Source organism: Gorilla gorilla, chromosome 15, assembly GCF_029281585.2.
Source record: "Gorilla gorilla gorilla isolate KB3781 chromosome 15, NHGRI_mGorGor1-v2.1_pri, whole genome shotgun sequence".
In the NCBI taxonomy this organism is placed as follows: domain Eukaryota; kingdom Metazoa; phylum Chordata; class Mammalia; order Primates; family Hominidae; genus Gorilla; species Gorilla gorilla.
In genome coordinates this window covers 84,223,852-84,239,825 of record NC_073239.2, presented here as the reverse complement: position 1 = coordinate 84,239,825, position 15,974 = coordinate 84,223,852, and the positions used below count along the sequence as shown (strand labels likewise).

Sequence of the window (15,974 nt, the reverse complement as noted above, 5' to 3'; positions counted from 1 at the left end):
AGGATACTTAGTATTTTAGAGTCCATTTTCATTTAACGTTGTATCATAAACATTTTTCCTTATTTTCAACATGGCTGTATGATCTTTCTCAAGATGTATTTTTTTTTTCTCCTAATGCTGGGTATTTGGGTTAATTCTCAGTTTTTTGGAATATTAGGGAAAGTGCAGTGAACATTTTTACACATATGTATTTTTGTTTCTACTGAATTATTCCCTTAGGATAAATTTTTGAGAATTGGATTATTTAAAAGGCATGAACTTCATGGCTTTGGTGACATCAGTAAATCCTTTACAAAGCATACAAAATAGCTTGCAAATGTGTTATGCCAATTTACATATGTTATGTAATTCTCCAAATAACACTATGAGATAGGTAAGGCAAGCATTGTTATTCTCAGTTTTAATTAAATGCCTTCCTGAGGTCACTTGGCTAATTAGGGGCAGAGGCAGAAGTTGTTTTCAAGGTTTCTGATTTTATTCTTTTCCTAATGACATGATGCCTATTATCTAGGAGCTTTCACTGCTCTTGGGCCTTAATAAGGCCCTTTGAAGTGGTAGGCTTTCATTTTTGCCAGTGCTGGTAAGATCACAGCTTGCATTGAATTTTCTAGCAGAGGGTGGAGATCAATCAATAGTGTATAAGTGGTATGTGAGTGTTTTAGGGTGGTTATGGGGAAGATACTTTCTATAATATTTATTTTTGTTTTGTTTTGAGATTGGGTTATGAGACTGGCTAATTTTTGTATTTTTGAGTTTCGCCACATTGCCCAGGCTGGTTTTGAACTCCTGGCCTCAAACAATCCTCCTGCCTCGGCCTCCCAAAGTGCCGGGATTACAGGCGTGAGCTATGGCACCCTGCCAGGAAGGCACTTTCTGGTAACATTTGAGAAGTCACACAAAGCCAGATGGAAGATAGTTTCCAGGGTAAAGGAATTGAACGCCAGCTTAACCAATTCAACAGCAAACCTAGAAAGGAGTTTTCTCTATCTCACACTAGCAGAAGAATCCTTAAAGTTATATCCACGTAGCACACTTCTGACTGAAAACATAAGCAATCCACGAACTTTAAAATGATTCTTTGTTGTTTTCTTACTGCTAATGTTTTGAATATTGTTCATTCTCTGCTTTCAGAGGCCCTCCTCTAGCAGTAATGACTTTTCTCCCTTTTTGGAAAAAGGACAGTTATCAAAACATACTTAATTGTGACATCTCACTCTTGGTCTCATTTAATGTTAAAACTATCCAGTGGGTCCCCGTAGGTTTATTTCTGAAGAGTCTGCTAAATAAAGGCTTTCTCTTTTTCTGCAGCACTACAGTTATCCAAAATGTAAATAAAGCGCAAGTGAAGATTCGAGCGAAGAAAGATAATGTAGCAGGTAACGTTTCAACCTTTTAGAAACCCTTTGGGGAGAAAAGAGGTGACATTTAAAAATTAACCTGTTTATACAGCAAGATCTTAATGTCCTAGTTTCTTCCTTCTACTTAGAACAAGTTGATTGGCTTTACATGTTAAAATCATTAACAACCAGGTTTCTAATTACTCAGGATAATTTGACTTTTGTATAGAAGTGAACACTTAAGAAGGCAGGTTCCGGCTGGGCACGGTCGTTCACGCCTGTAATCCCAGCACTTTGGGAGGCCGAGGTGGGCGGATCACAAGGTCAGGAGTTCGAGACCAGCCTGGCCAACATGGTGAAACCCCATCTCTACTAATAATACAAAAATTAGCCAGGTTTGGTGGCAAGCGCCTGTAGCCCCAGCTACTTGGGAGGCTGAGGCAGGAGAATCGCTTGAACCCGGGAAGCGGAGGTTCCAGTGAGCCGAGATTGCACCACTGCACTCCAGCCTGGGTGACAGAGCAAGACTCTTGTCTAAAAATAAAAAATAAAAAAATAAAGAAGGCAGGTTCCGCTGGATGTGGTGGCTCACACCTGTAATCCCAGCACTTTGGGAGGCCGAGGTGGGCGGATCACAAGGTCAGGAGTTCGAGACCAGCCTGGCCTACATGGTGAAACCCCATCTTTACCAAAGAATACAAAAATTAGGCTGGGTGTGATGGCTAACACCTGTAATCCCAGCGCTTTGGGAAGCCAAGGTGGGCGGATCGCCTGAGGTCGGGAGTTCGAGACCAGCCTAATATGGAGAAATCCTGTCTCTACTAAAAATACAAAATAAGCCAGACGTGGTAGCACATGCCTGTAATCCCAGCTACTTGAGAGGCTGAGGCAGGAGACTCACTTGGACCCAGGAGGCAGAGGTTGTGGTGAGTCGAGATTGCGCCATTGCATTCCAGCCCAGGCAACAAGAGCGAAACTCATCTTTAAAAAAAAAAAAAAAAAAATTAGCTGGGCATGGCATGTGTCTGTTGTCCCAGCTACTCAGGAGGCTGAGGTGGGAGAATCACTTGACCCCAGGAGGCGGTGGTTGCAGTGAGCTGAAGACCACACCACTGCACTGCAGCCTGGGCGACAGAGTGAGACTCTGTCTCAAAAAAAAAAAGAAAGCAAGTTCCTAAATTCATTAATTGAAACCAATTACAATTCCAGACTTAAGCTCTTGATTTTTGAGTTTGATGAAAAAGAAACACAGAAAACAGTGATTAAGAAACAGAACTTAGGCTAGGCGTGGTGGCTCATACCTGTAATCCCAGCACTTTGGGAGGTTGAGGCGGGTGGATCACCTGAGGTCGGGAGTTCAAGACCAACCTTACCAACATGGAGAAACCCCGTGTCTACTAAAAATACAAAATTAGCCGGGCGTGGTGGTGCATGCCTGTAATCCCACCTATTCAGGAGGCTGACCAGGAGAATTGCTTGAACCTGGGAGGCAGAGGTTGCGGTGAGGCGAGATCACGCCATTGCATTCCAGCCTCGGCGACAAGAGCAAAACTCCGTCTCAAAAAAAAAAAAAAGAGAACTTAAAGGTTTGTGAATCCATGTATGCTTCTGTGTTTAACAGGTGTTACTTTGCCAGTATTTGAACATTACCATGAAGGAACTGACAGTAAGTGTGAAACTTTTTGTATTACTTTGTGTCTCTGGGATTTCCTGTTTCCTCTTTAAATGAACTAAGTTCTGGAAAATGGTGCTAGATGTTGAGAGGTTCCTGAGTTAGAAATCCTCTTATTTGATATAGTCAGGACAATAGTTGATCAGTTAATCAAAAGGTCTTAAGGCCGGGCACAATGGCTCATGCCTGTAATACTGGCACTTTGGGAGGCTGAGGCAGGCAAATCTCCATCTCTACAAAAAATATGAAAAATCAGCCAGGTGTGGTGGCACGTGCCTGTAGTTTCAGCTACTTCCAGGGCTGAGGAGGGAGGATTGCTTGAGCTGGGGAGGTAGTTGCAGCGAGTTCTGATCACGCCACTGCACTGCAGCCTGGGCTACAGAGCAAAACCTTGTCTCAAAAAAGAAAAAGGTCTTATGCTACAAAGTCATAAAACATTATACATATCTTAAAATATTTCAATATTTTATCAGAAATATATCAATGTAGAATCACTTGCTATTTTGAATATGAATTCACTGATTAGACTTCTGTGTTGTTTTTCTGCATATCCTACACCCACAGTGCACTACTTATAATTCCCAGTTTGGGTCTCTTTAAAGTCAAATAAGATCTTAGACACTGATGCAACCTGAATGCTGATTCTTTTTAGATTTTTATAGCCCACTTCCACTTTTTAAATAACTGTCTTATTCATTCCATTCCTAGTTTGACAGCATATTTTCTTTCCAAAGTAAAGTATTAACTTTTTTCATAGAAACAATATTCTTGGCCAGGCACAGTGGCTCACACCTGCAGTCTCAGCACTTTGGGAGGCTGAGGCAGGTGGATCACCTTAGCCCAGGAGTTTGAGACCAGCCTGGGCAACATGGTGAAACCCTGTCTCCACCCAAAAAGTTACAAAAATTAGCTGGGCCTGGTGGCGTGCGCCTGTGGTCCCAGCTACTTGGGAGGCCGAGGTGGGAGGATTGCTTGAGCCTGAGAAGTGGAGCTTACAGTGAGCTGAGATCGCACCACTGCACTCCAGCCTGGGTGGCAGAGTGAGACCCCATCTCAATAAATAAATAAACAGTATTCTTTCTTTTGGCACTTGTATTTCCTTGCTTCATGTGATATTTAATTAAATCATATAGAATATTAAGTACATTTCATACGAAGAAGTAGAGCATTCTAGAGAGTCACCTGTTCACAGAGTGTCATCGTGCTCTGGGCATCAGGCAGTATGATTTTCAAAGGGAATGAGGGGCATCAAGCTAGTGAAGTGAAGGTTGGTTAAAAGCTTCCTTTGTAGTTATATTTAGAATAGTATTCTTGTAGAAAACTGTATTTAGTAGCATGCTCCTATAGTGTTTGGGGAGTGAGATAGGCACTTCATGTTTACATTCAATGAAGATTAGTGAATTCATCTTTCCATATTTGTTATTATTCTGAATTATCTCCTTTTGGGGAATTTTATAGGGAAGATATTTTACTCTAATTAAAAATGTTGTCTGACTGGTTCTTTCAGGTTATGAACTGACTGGTTTAGCCAGAGGTGGGGAACAGTTGGCTAAATTAAAGAGGAATTATGCCAAAGCAGTGGAACTACTGGTGGAACTAGCTTCTCTGCAGGTAAGTAGCAAAAGACCTGGAGAACTCCTGTAGTTTGATTTGTAACAGTCAAGTGGAGGAGAGTCAGGTCTTGAGTCAGCATATACTGTGCTTTGTACTTTTAACTGTTCCCATGATCCTGTGTAAAACAAACATAATATTTTGATTTCTGAAGTGATGGCTTTTGTACCATTGTCCGTACTTTTTAAAATTTATGTATTTTTTATTTTTTTGAGACGGAGTTTTACTCTTGTTGCCCAGGCTGGAGTGCAATGGTGCGACCTCGGCTCACTGCAACCTCTGCCTCCTGGGTTCAAGTGATTCTCCTGCCTCAGCCTCCCAAGTAGATGATTACAGACATGTGCCACCATGCCTGGCTAACTTTTGTATTTTTAGTAGAGACGGGGTTTTGCCATGTTGGTCAGGCTGGTCTCGAACTCCTGACCTCAGGTGATCCACCCGCCTCGGCCTCCCAATGTGCTGGGATTACAGGCATGAGCCACTGCACCTGGCCCCTACTTTTGTTTAATTTAAAAATTTATTTATTTATTTTTCGAAATGGGGTATCACTCTGTCACCCAGGCTGGAGTGCAGTGGCATAATCCCAGCTCACTGCAACCTTAACCTCCTGGGCTTAAGTGATCCGCCCACCTCAGCCTCCTGAGTAGCTGGGACTATAGGCATGCCCCATCACACCTAGCTAATTGTTGTATTTTTTGTAGAGATGGGGTTTCACCATGTCGTCCAGGCTGGTCTCAAACTCCTGGGCTCAAGTAATCAGCCCGCCTCATCCTCCCAAAGTGCTGGGATTATAGGTATGAGCCACCACACCCGGCCCCTGCTGCTGCTTATTAACAAAATGTATGTGCTATGGTACACTCTTGTTTTTTTATTTTTGTTTTTTTTTTTTTTCTTTGAGACAGAATCTTGCTCTGTTGCCCAGGCTGGAGTGCAGTGTTGCGATCTTGGCTAACTGCAGCCTGGATCTCCTGGGCTCAAGCAGTCTCCCGCCTCAGCCTCCCAAGTAGCTGGGACTACAAGTTTGTGCCACCTCGCCTGGATAATATTTTTGAATTTTTTAGTTGAGATGAGGTCTTGCTACGTTGCCCAGGCTGGTCTCAAACTCCTGGCCTCAAGAAATCCTGCCATCTCAGCCTCCCAAAGTGCTGGAATTATAAGTGTGAGCCACCTCACCCAGCCCAGTTTCACTCTTTGCTAAGAATAGCAAGTTGATACTAGATTTAAATGTAAATGTAAATAAACATCGTTTGTGCATGGAAGACCATTTTTTTTCCCCTATGTGGCCGGTTAGTATATATCTAGGTTATTAATGCTTGATTCTTTCTTGTCATTTTTATGTTGTTATTTAGGTGAGACTATAGTAAACAAATTATAATAGTGTCAACTCAAGTAAAGCCTGTTGAAGCAGAAATGATTTGATAAAGGTTTATTGAAAGCCAAATGTGAGGATTGACCCGGGAAGACACCAACAAAGTTGGGTGTGTTCTAGAGTCTGCTACAAGTTGGAAGGCTTTTATGGGAAAGTTTAGGAGAAGGGAGGACTCCTCATACCCAAGTTGTCCTTTTCATTGGCGAGTACAATACAGAGGTCACAATCATTGGCTACAGATTACAAATACAAGCTAAAATGTTCTACATGCAAGTAAATCATGAAGTAAAACTTCATGATTCAGAAACAAATCAGTGTCATTTTCAGTGTCAGTAGGTTGCATATTAATCAGTATGTCAGCAGTCTAAGAAACTTAAGATTTCCTTACTCAGGGACAGGATGTAAACCATGAATCATAAGATCCCTCAATCTGTCCAGGCAGGTTAATTTGGAAACCTACCAAATGTGACATGTAGGTTATCAATAGCATGGAAATAGTGTTAGCCCTATGGAAATCTCACAAGAATTTTGTTTTTGTTTTGTTGTGAAGAGACAGGGTCTTACTCTGTCACCCAAGCTGGAGTACAGTGGCACAGTAATAGCTCACTGCAGCCTCAAACGATCCTCCCACCACAGATTACCAAGCAGCTGGGACTACAGGTGCATGCTACTACACCCAGCTAATTTTTAAAATTTATTTCTTGTAGAGGCAAGGTCTCATTTTGTTGCCCAGGCTGGTCTTGAACTCCCAACTTCAAGTGATTCTCCCACCTCAGCCTCCCAAAGTATTGGGGTTATAGGCGTGAGCCATGCGCCCAGCCTAAGAATTTTGTTTTTTAAGCATGCCGAAAAGAAGTTGTCTTGGTTCTCAAATGTTTTCTACAAGTGCAGTCTTAGTGGAGTCAAGTGATCAGGGAATGATTAGGAAGACTTTGTGCTTACATTATTAATTTGTTCTTATTTTAGACTTCTTTTGTTACTTTGGATGAAGCTATTAAGATAACCAACAGGCGTGTAAATGCCATTGAACATGGTGAGTATTAGGTACTGTGAGGTGCTTTGTCACTTGTCCATACCCTCCACTTGTCATGAAACTGCTAGAATTCAGGGACTGTACTGAAGACTGAAAGATGAATAAGATGCTTCCCTTGCCCACAGTGCAAAGAGAGAAGTGTGTCCATAGTAAAAAAAAAAAGTGTTATGAAGTGTTCTGATAGAAGTACTTGTATGATCTGGGGGAGTTACACACATAGGAAAGTGGTGACTTAAAAATTATGGACTGTTTTCTTCATTTCCAGTTATTCATGCAGTTATTTAAGGGTAGGAATATTTCTCAAGATCCTTAGTGTTTTCTTTAGTTCTTTCTAATGGTTGAGTGATGCAACTTTTTGAGTACATTAAATATTTAACTTTAAATCAGTATAAGCCATTCTCCTTGATTTCTAAAAAATTTCCCATTTGATGCACTTATTTTCCATCTCTTTTATTTCACTATTTAAAAAATATGACTGCTTAGTGTTGATGGTACTTTTTGCTCAATAAACTTAGTTTTTATTAAAGAAACACTCAATTTTAGGTAAGAAAGCAAAATTTGAAGTAAAGAAATTCCTTTGCTTGGGAATTTCTATATTAATGCTAGCGAGAAATATATTAACTATTATATTAACTATATATAATATATTAACTATATTGTTAGAAATATATTAACTATTATATTAACTATATATTAACTATATTAATGTTAGTGAGAAAGTTACCTCATTTTTTAAAAAACTTTTTTGACTGCTTGCTAGTGCCAGGCCTTGTACATGAAAGTGGAAGCAAAGAAAAAAAAAAAAAAAAAGGATAATTCGTAGTTCTTACCCTCAGAGTTCACATCCTAGAAGCTGAACAGGTAAACTATGTAAAGTCGAGCCTAATGACATAAACTCAATCGAGCATTCTCTCTGCTCGATTTTTTAACAGTTGATTGCTACTATATTTAAAATAACATCTGTGCTTCAATGTTATATATTCATAGAATTCAGCACATTCAGTGTTATATTTGTTATGGTCCAATAGGTTATCTATGCATAGAAAAGACACTAGAAGGGTATACACCAACATGTTTACAGTAGTTACTCTTTTGGATGGTTGGATTATACTCCATTTTACTTTTTTTCTTTGTGTTTTTATTTTCCAAGTTCTCTGCATTAAATGCACATTAATTTTACAATTAGGAAAAAATAACTGTTATACAAATGAGCACTGATAATTTGAAAAAAGGGGTTTGAAGTTCTCACACATATTATTATTTTTTTTGATTCTAGTCATCATTCCCCGGATTGAACGTACTCTTGCTTATATCATCACAGAGCTGGATGAGAGAGAGCGAGAAGAGTTCTATAGGTTTGTTGAAATTGGCAGTTATTGATCATTTTTTGTTTTCCATATTCCAAAGGCTGTATTTGCTGAATGACTTGTTGGTTTATGTTCTTTAGAATTAGCACAGCTTATGTTTTATTCTGATAAATAAGCAGCAAGAAATATTACCAGAAGTTGTGGAAACAAATCTCAAATTTTACATGTACCTATAACATGGCATTTCCAAAAACTTAGGCCTTTCAGAGAAACTGTTTAGGTTTGATTTTTTTTTTTAATATATGTTTTAAGATAGTCAAATGCAGTAGTGAAAAGTGGGGAAAGAGTAGAACAAGGAGTTTGATCTGTAACTGATTATGCGTAATAGAACTCACTACCTTTGGACCAGCCAAGACTGAATTATTCTTTTTTTTTTTTTTTTGTGAGACAGAGTCTTGCTCTGTCACCCAGGCTGGAGTGCAATGGTGCGATCTTGGCTCATGTGCCACCATGCCTGGATAATTTTTTTGTACTTTTAGTAGAGATGGTGTTTCACCATGTTGGCCAGGCTGGTCTCAAAACTCCTGACCTCGAGCAGTCCACCCGCCTTGGCCTCCCAAAGTGCTGGGATTACAGGCATGAGCCACCGTGCCTGGCCCTTGATTATTCTTTAAAATGAAATGATGATTTAGATTGGGTGTCTCCTACATAAAAACTGAGAGAAGAAACTAGAATTCAGCTGTTATTCAACAAATATGTATTTCATGTTCAGGAGAAGGTATAAAGCACCTGGAGGCATTACCAAATAGTATATAAATCACACCATTAGAGAATTAGCACAGCACTTGGAGAGAAATTATGCATGTCCATGAATTGGTTATGAACATTTAGAGTCAACAGGGATAAATACTAAACTGGTGGTGTACAGGGATCTGTATACTCGGTTCAGAGAAATGGGAGGTAGGTGAAGGCAGGAGTATTTAGGAAAGGCATGGGGGGTCTTAGACCTGGAGTTAGCATCTAACTATGGTCTATAATCTTAATTATCAAAGGTTAGTTTCTGTCCTTCCATGATACTCAGGGTTGTGTGGAGCCAAAATTTTAAAAAAATGCCTGAATGCTCAAAATCTGTTCCATTCGAGAATGGATTTCAAAATTTAACCTAGTAAAGGCTTCTAGGCCCGGCTCGGTGGCTCATGCCTGTAATCCCAGCACTTTGGGAGGCCGAGGCGGGTGGATCACAAGGTCAGGAGTTCAAGACCAGCCTGGCCAAGATGGTGAAACCCTCCGTCTCTACTAAAAATACAAAAAATTAGCCAGGTGTGGCAGCGTGTGCCTGTATTCCCAGCTACTCGGGAGGCTGAGGCAAGGAATTGCTTGAACCCAGAGGTGGAGGTTGTAGTGAGCCAAGATTGCGCACGCCACTGCACTCCACCCTGGGCGACAGAGCAAGACTCCATCTCAAAAAAAAAAAAAAGGCTTCTGTCTCAGGTTAAATCAGTTATTAGCTTAAAATTATGTATTTTTAGCTTAAAATTATGTGTTTTTAAAAAAGGATTATAAATAAATTACTGAAAGTGAAATTAATAAAAGTACCAGGTTTTTTTCTAGGTATGTGTTTATTATCCTTGTTACAAAACTCAAAGAAATCAAATCTACTTAATATTGAAACAGTGTTTAAAAAATCCACCCCCACCTGTATTTTACAGGTTAAAGAAAATACAAGAGAAGAAAAAGATTCTAAAGGAAAAATCTGAGAAGGACTTGGAGCAAAGGAGAGCAGCTGGAGAGGTGTTGGAGCCTGCTAATCTTCTGGCTGAAGAGAAGGACGAGGATCTTCTATTTGAATAATCTTTCCTGTTCTGGTTCTTTTAGAAACCCTAACACTGGCTTCATTTTAATTCACAGTGTGTAGGTTTGATTTGTGTGGCTATTTATTTTTTGGCCTAAGAATTTCACTGGTTGTAAAATTTACCTAGTCTATTTATGGGATTACTTTTGCAGAATCATAATTTAGCAACCATTTATCATGGATGAAAGAGATCTGTAAAACCTGCCCAGGAACTTACAGAATTTACTTTGCAGAAGCGTTATCATACTCCATTTACATCTGTGTTACACGTGATCTGCTTACCAAGCATATTAGGAAATACCTCTTAGGAAGCATTAGTGGTCTCAGGCCAATTACTGTGGAGCAGCTTTCATTCCTACCCACTTGCAAACCCTGGCGCTGTTGTCTGAGATTGCTGCAGCCATTTTTGTTACCATGGTACTTCTCAAACTTTGTGAAAACCTGCACTTTTCCTTGCATGACAGGTTCCTGTCTTGTCTGTCATGGGAGCCGTTTTGCCAATTTAAATGCGACTGTGGTATAAACAGTAAAATGATTTAAAAGTAAGTCATTCTGTTTTTATTAATTTACTGTTAAGTCATGTTCTCATGCTCAGATCAGTAGTGTCAGCCAGAGCTTTCTCTGCAGACATGTATGAAGTGGGTAGCTATTTTTCCCCCTCCATGTATTAGAGTTTTACAAAAAGGCTTACTTTTGAGACAACTGTTGCATTTTGGGGTACTAATAAATGATTGCCGATGAGTTATGAGGGCATTATAATACTTCCTTATTTGCTAATTAAGAAAAATAACTAGTTCCTATTTTAGAGTAAGAAATAAGGTAACTTTTTACTATTTATAAGTGATAAAAACTTGCTTTCATATATGAAGATGAAGCATTTGAGTGGCCACATCAGGTGTCTGAGGTTTTTAGTACTGTTTGATTTGGCATGAACCATCCATGATTACTCAGTCTTTCTCGCATCCATTTCCAGGCATTTTTGACATGATTAGCCATGGAATAATGTTTAGTTCTGAAATTGTGACACTGTCTTTATTAATACTGTATTTTAATCAAGTGACATCACAGTCCAGGTAGTTTTTCTTTCTTTTTTTTTTTGAAACAGAGTCTCACTCATTCTGTAGCCCAGGCTAGAGTGCAGTGGCAGCAACATCAATTCACTGCAACGTCTGCCTCCTCAATTCAAGAGATTCTCCTGCTTCAGTCTCCCGAGTAGCTGGGATTACAGGTTTGCGCCACCATGCCGGCTAATTTTTATATTTTTAGTGGAGATGGGGTTTCACCATGTTGGCCAGGCTGGTCTTCAACTCCTGACCTCAAGTAATCTGCCTGCCTCGGCCTCCCAAAGTGCTGGGATTACAGGCATAAGCCACCATGCCCAGCCAGTCTAGGCAGTTTTAAAGTACTAAATGATTTTGCAAGCATTTAACATCTCCTATTAAATAGCAGGTCTTAGTTATGTGCCAGGCACTGGTATTAAGTATTTTGTTTATATTACTTCATTACAACAACCATAAGAGGCACATATTATTTTAACCCCCTATTTTACAGAGGAAAAATTGGAGACACAGGAAACTTGAGTAGTCTTAAGTTAAAAAGCTAGAAAGTAGCAAATCCAGAATTTAAGTAAGTCTAAGCAGTCTACCTTCAGAGTTTTTACACCCTAACTTTTCCTTTCTGTTTCATCTATATTTCAAACTTTGGGTATTTAAAGACATTGGGACTGTTCTGGAGAAGCTGATATTTAGGAAATCTGGTTGCTGCTCATAGAATAAAATCTTAGGTTCAGTGTAAATTCAGTAATGACTGGAAAACCAACAACTCAGTTCACAAGTACTTTAAAAATAGGTAACTGTTTAACATTTCGTCTTCCCAACAGCCTGCTGAACTGTAAATTCTACCATCTCCACTTTGCAGATGAGGAAATTGAGATTTTGACAAGTCAAAGAGCACAGCTGGAATGCAAGTCAAGTATGATTTGATTTAATTTGATCTTTATATTTTAAGAATTACGTACTGCCTTTCTAGGAGGCAAAAATTAGTTTGAAGTAGGGATCCAGATTAGTGGTTTTCCACATTTAGGTAAATTCAATATAAAGCAACAAGCCAAAGGACCCTAGATTTCTCCTGTGGCTTCTTAAATACCTGGAATGTATTGGCCTTGTTAAAATACTTACAAAAGTGCAGATGACTTTATAGTTTAGCATTTGTTAAAAAGAAATCAAGAAAACAATGGACACATAATTTGTTGTGTGGAGTCAGTTATCTGAAACATAGGAGAAGAATATAGATCAGGAATAGGAATGGAAAGCTGAACTGCGGTGACAGGTGTATATATGTAAGAAACTCTTTGTTGGTGTATGATTTATGACCTTTGGGAGATGTACAGCAGAAAAAAAGGAGAAATGAAGAATGGAGAAACAAAGTGTGTTATATATTTGCCAACAATTCACATGCTGCCTCAGTGTCCTCAAATCCCAGGCTGCACATAAGGTCCATTTGCCTGAGTATTACATACCTCCTTCTCCAGAAAACTTTCAAGTTCACAGCCTTGCGTTGTCCATCTTTAATACACTTAGTTGTTGGTTTTAATAATTAAGGAAACAGGACCTACCTATACCTGTGCCAACAGGGGGCACTATCCCTCTGTAAAGAACAAATCAAAAAGTATTTTGTGTTGTAGCTGGAGGATCCAATGGTCTTGCTTTTGGCAAAAACTTGAAGAGGAGGGTGGTCTTTACATGTGTGGAAACCTTGAGTGGCCGAGCAAATAGCAAGAGAAATTGCTTAGTGGCTTTTAAAATTTGAAATAATTTTACTTTTTATTTTTACAATACAGTGTACAGTATGACATCTCAAAATAACAGAGTGCAGATACAGGAAAAGAGTACAAAGGGGGATTAACAACAGATGTCAGAAGGTTACCTTTATTAAGGCTAAATCCCTGCTTTATATTTTCCACACATTCACAAAATTACATTCAAATCATTCCTTATCAATACTTATTTCTTAGGCCATGAGAAAAGGAAGATAATCCAGACATTAGATTTTCATAGAAAGCAAATCTGGATTAGTCTAAGTAATATTCTCCTTCCATTTGTTCTGACAACGAAAATTTGAGAAACAAAGATATGCACCAACCTAAAACTTCCTTATTTGGATTTTCCAAGTACATAGCATTAGTTATTGATATCATTTCTATATTAAATGGTAAGACCTCCCCCACACTGGGGTCTCCAGTCAGAACCACAGAGGGACAGGAAATGGAATTGGCCAGAGTGGCTGTACAACTAGGTGTACAGCAAGGCTTTTTTCCATATTCTTTTGTGGAGGTCAGCAACAACTCAGTTTTCACTTTAAGGACTATGTTGAATATCAGCACATCCTCATCACTAGGATTTAGAAAAGTTTAGGACATTTCTATCTACCATTGCTGATGAGGAAGGGGAGAATGATAGGACTTCACTGACCTTGAAATATTTATCATCTCAGACTTCCTAAAAGTGTGGCATGGCATGGCCTCTGCCTTGATACAAGATCTGCTTGTTAAAGCCATGTTCCTGAATCTTGACAGCACATGGCCCTACTGCAGGCCTAATGTCTACAGCGGGTACAAGAGCCACTCACTGACACTACCTACACCCTCACTCTAACTTAACATGAACTGCCAATAGTTTAGCTCTTGGAGTTGAAAACAGTTGTCAGTTACAATAAGCAGGATCACAAAACTCCATTGTCGACCATAGACTACACTTCATTCCTGAGACGTAAACTGGAAAACTGAAAAGATTAAGTGCTAAGTATATTCCTTAGTTTTTAATGCTAAAAATCGGTGTGACCTGTGAAATTTCCTGGCTCTAAACTGGAGTATTTCAGATCTGAAGAGACAGTATGTATGGCATTCCTTCCCTCAACCCAAGAATGTTATTTTCTTCCTAAGGAACATTATCTTGAAAATATTTCCATTTAAAACACTCTCCAGCCAACTTAATAGGCCATGCAAATTTGAACAGAAAAAGGCGACATATAAACTGTCTACATTTGTTCAAATAAAATTATGTAGAAGAAGAAAAAAAAATCAAATATATACATGACACAAATTACTCCTTAAACATAATGCTTATGTTAAATTAAATGATGTCAGTATTATTCCAGTGTTTAGCTCTGGGTGTAGGAAATGCTGTAGCTAAAGTCACCATAAAAATAAAATCAAGGCATTCACATTTGAGGTTGTTTGTTACACATCACACTATCCTAAAGGCTTGAAAAGACTGCAAATTAAGTTTCCATGCCAATTATACACGTTGAATTTTAAAGCTACAGCTATAGAGACAGTACGAAAATCCTATTAGCTTAAATGTTTCTTTTATGATTTACCAAGCTGTTGCATTCTGGTCATAAGAGGCAGACCTTGTTAGGTTAAAAACCTATTTCTATATATTTAATACCTTTTTCTCTCCAATATTCTTTTCCTAAAATGTTCAAATGACTTTCAGGTCTTCCTTTCCTTTTGATCTTAAAGTCAATTGTCATAATATTTCCCAAGGACACATATAATTTTATTCTAATGCTAAACAAGTGTTTTCAATGACCATTTGTTGATCTATTAAATATTAATATACAGTACAGCAGCTATATTCATCAACAGAATTCCAGTTTATTACCTATATATACGTAGCACAGTCATAGGATACTGTGCTCATACATAAAAATGCAAAAACTGTCAAATGTGCTATCCTCCCATGTATACAAAAAACTATTAGCATCATGAGGAAGAAACTTTTTAACAGTCAATACAGATTATAATGAACACCTGCCATTCATAAAAATGTAACATACATTCTATTATACTATGCTGATGAGGGAAGGGAAGCTAAGTTAGTAAATCAGTTGAGACGACTTAAATTCAGGAAATCATAATTTTTAAAAGATCAGCATATTTTGTATACCTTTATGTAGATTAGAGTGTGTTGAGTGTAGAGTCTAATCCACAAAATTTGAGCAAAAAAACTGGTGCTTCTAATGGAATGTTTTTTGTTTTTTTAAGAATCAAAAGACATACAAATGAATTCAAGCCTAACAAAGTAGCTTCAACCCAAAGTGGCACCATTTTGTTTTTTATTTTTCCTTTTTAGGAAAGTATCTCTGATGACTAAATTAGTTTCCTAAGCAAATACTGCCTTGCCCAGTGCATAGAAGCACAGTCCCTCTGCTCAATATTCCCAATGAAGTCATTTAAGTGTTAATGATTCAACACTTAAGTGTAATCACATCAATATTTGTGTGAGACATGGACACTGTGTATACAAGTTTTTCACAGAGATACGACTAAGCAGAGGTTTTAACAGGACAAAATGGAATGCTCTGTTGAAAGCTTCCATTTAGAATCCCAAAATGAGGCAAGAACCGCTAAAGCCATGTAAGAGAATAAAGGATGCCATGCACAAACTGCCTAAGGGAACTGTCCTCTCACTAATTCAAGAGATCTAAGAACAGATCCACAGCTTATACTGCTGCCTTCCATCTTATCCTCAATCTTGCTGCAGTGTCGGGCAGTCTTCCTATTGGCAGTTTTTGCCAGATCAAGTCCAACATGCCACAGAATGGATGTTTCTTTCACCTCAGCCAAGTGGATGGTACCCACTGAGGTTCAGTATCAAGTTTGTTAATTAACCTAAGCAATTCCTGATAGGCTTTATCAAGATCAGAATTCACAATTGCTGTATCAAAGTAGTGGCCATTGTTCTGCTCCATCTCTCTTGTCTTCTCAATGATTTCTCTCAACTCTTCAGG

At 38.7% G+C, this 15,974-nt stretch overlaps 2 protein-coding genes across 6 annotated transcripts in view; one reads left to right on the top strand and one right to left on the bottom strand.

The window, feature by feature from the left end:
- Positions 1–15,086, top strand: part of ATP6V1D (ATPase H+ transporting V1 subunit D) — a 24,539-nt gene extending 9,453 nt beyond the window's left edge. Inside the window, exons 4-11 of one of the 2 annotated variants that reach the window (XR_010130775.1) lie at positions 1,309–1,376; positions 2,959–3,003; positions 4,517–4,620; positions 6,956–7,022; positions 8,299–8,377; positions 10,039–10,723; positions 11,287–11,409; positions 12,061–15,086. Coding sequence is in view for 1 of the 2 variants with exons in the window: in XM_031001982.3 (XP_030857842.1) it covers positions 1,309–1,376; positions 2,959–3,003; positions 4,517–4,620; positions 6,956–7,022; positions 8,299–8,377; positions 10,039–10,180 (505 nt within the window). In the remaining variant the exon portion in view is untranslated. Of the gene's footprint in view, positions 1–1,308; positions 1,377–2,958; positions 3,004–4,516; positions 4,621–6,955; positions 7,023–8,298; positions 8,378–10,038; positions 10,927–11,286; positions 11,410–12,060 lie in introns of those variants that run through there. The other variant, XM_031001982.3, reaches the window with a different exon arrangement.
- PALS1 (protein associated with LIN7 1, MAGUK p55 family member) overlaps positions 12,977–15,974 on the bottom strand; it is a 96,716-nt gene continuing 93,718 nt past the window's right edge. For all 4 annotated transcript variants that reach the window (XM_031001980.3, XM_031001981.3, XM_055362156.2 and 1 more), the window contains one exon: positions 12,977–15,974. In XM_031001980.3, coding sequence (XP_030857840.1) covers positions 15,798–15,974 — 177 coding nt within the window. In that variant the 3' untranslated portion in view covers positions 12,977–15,797.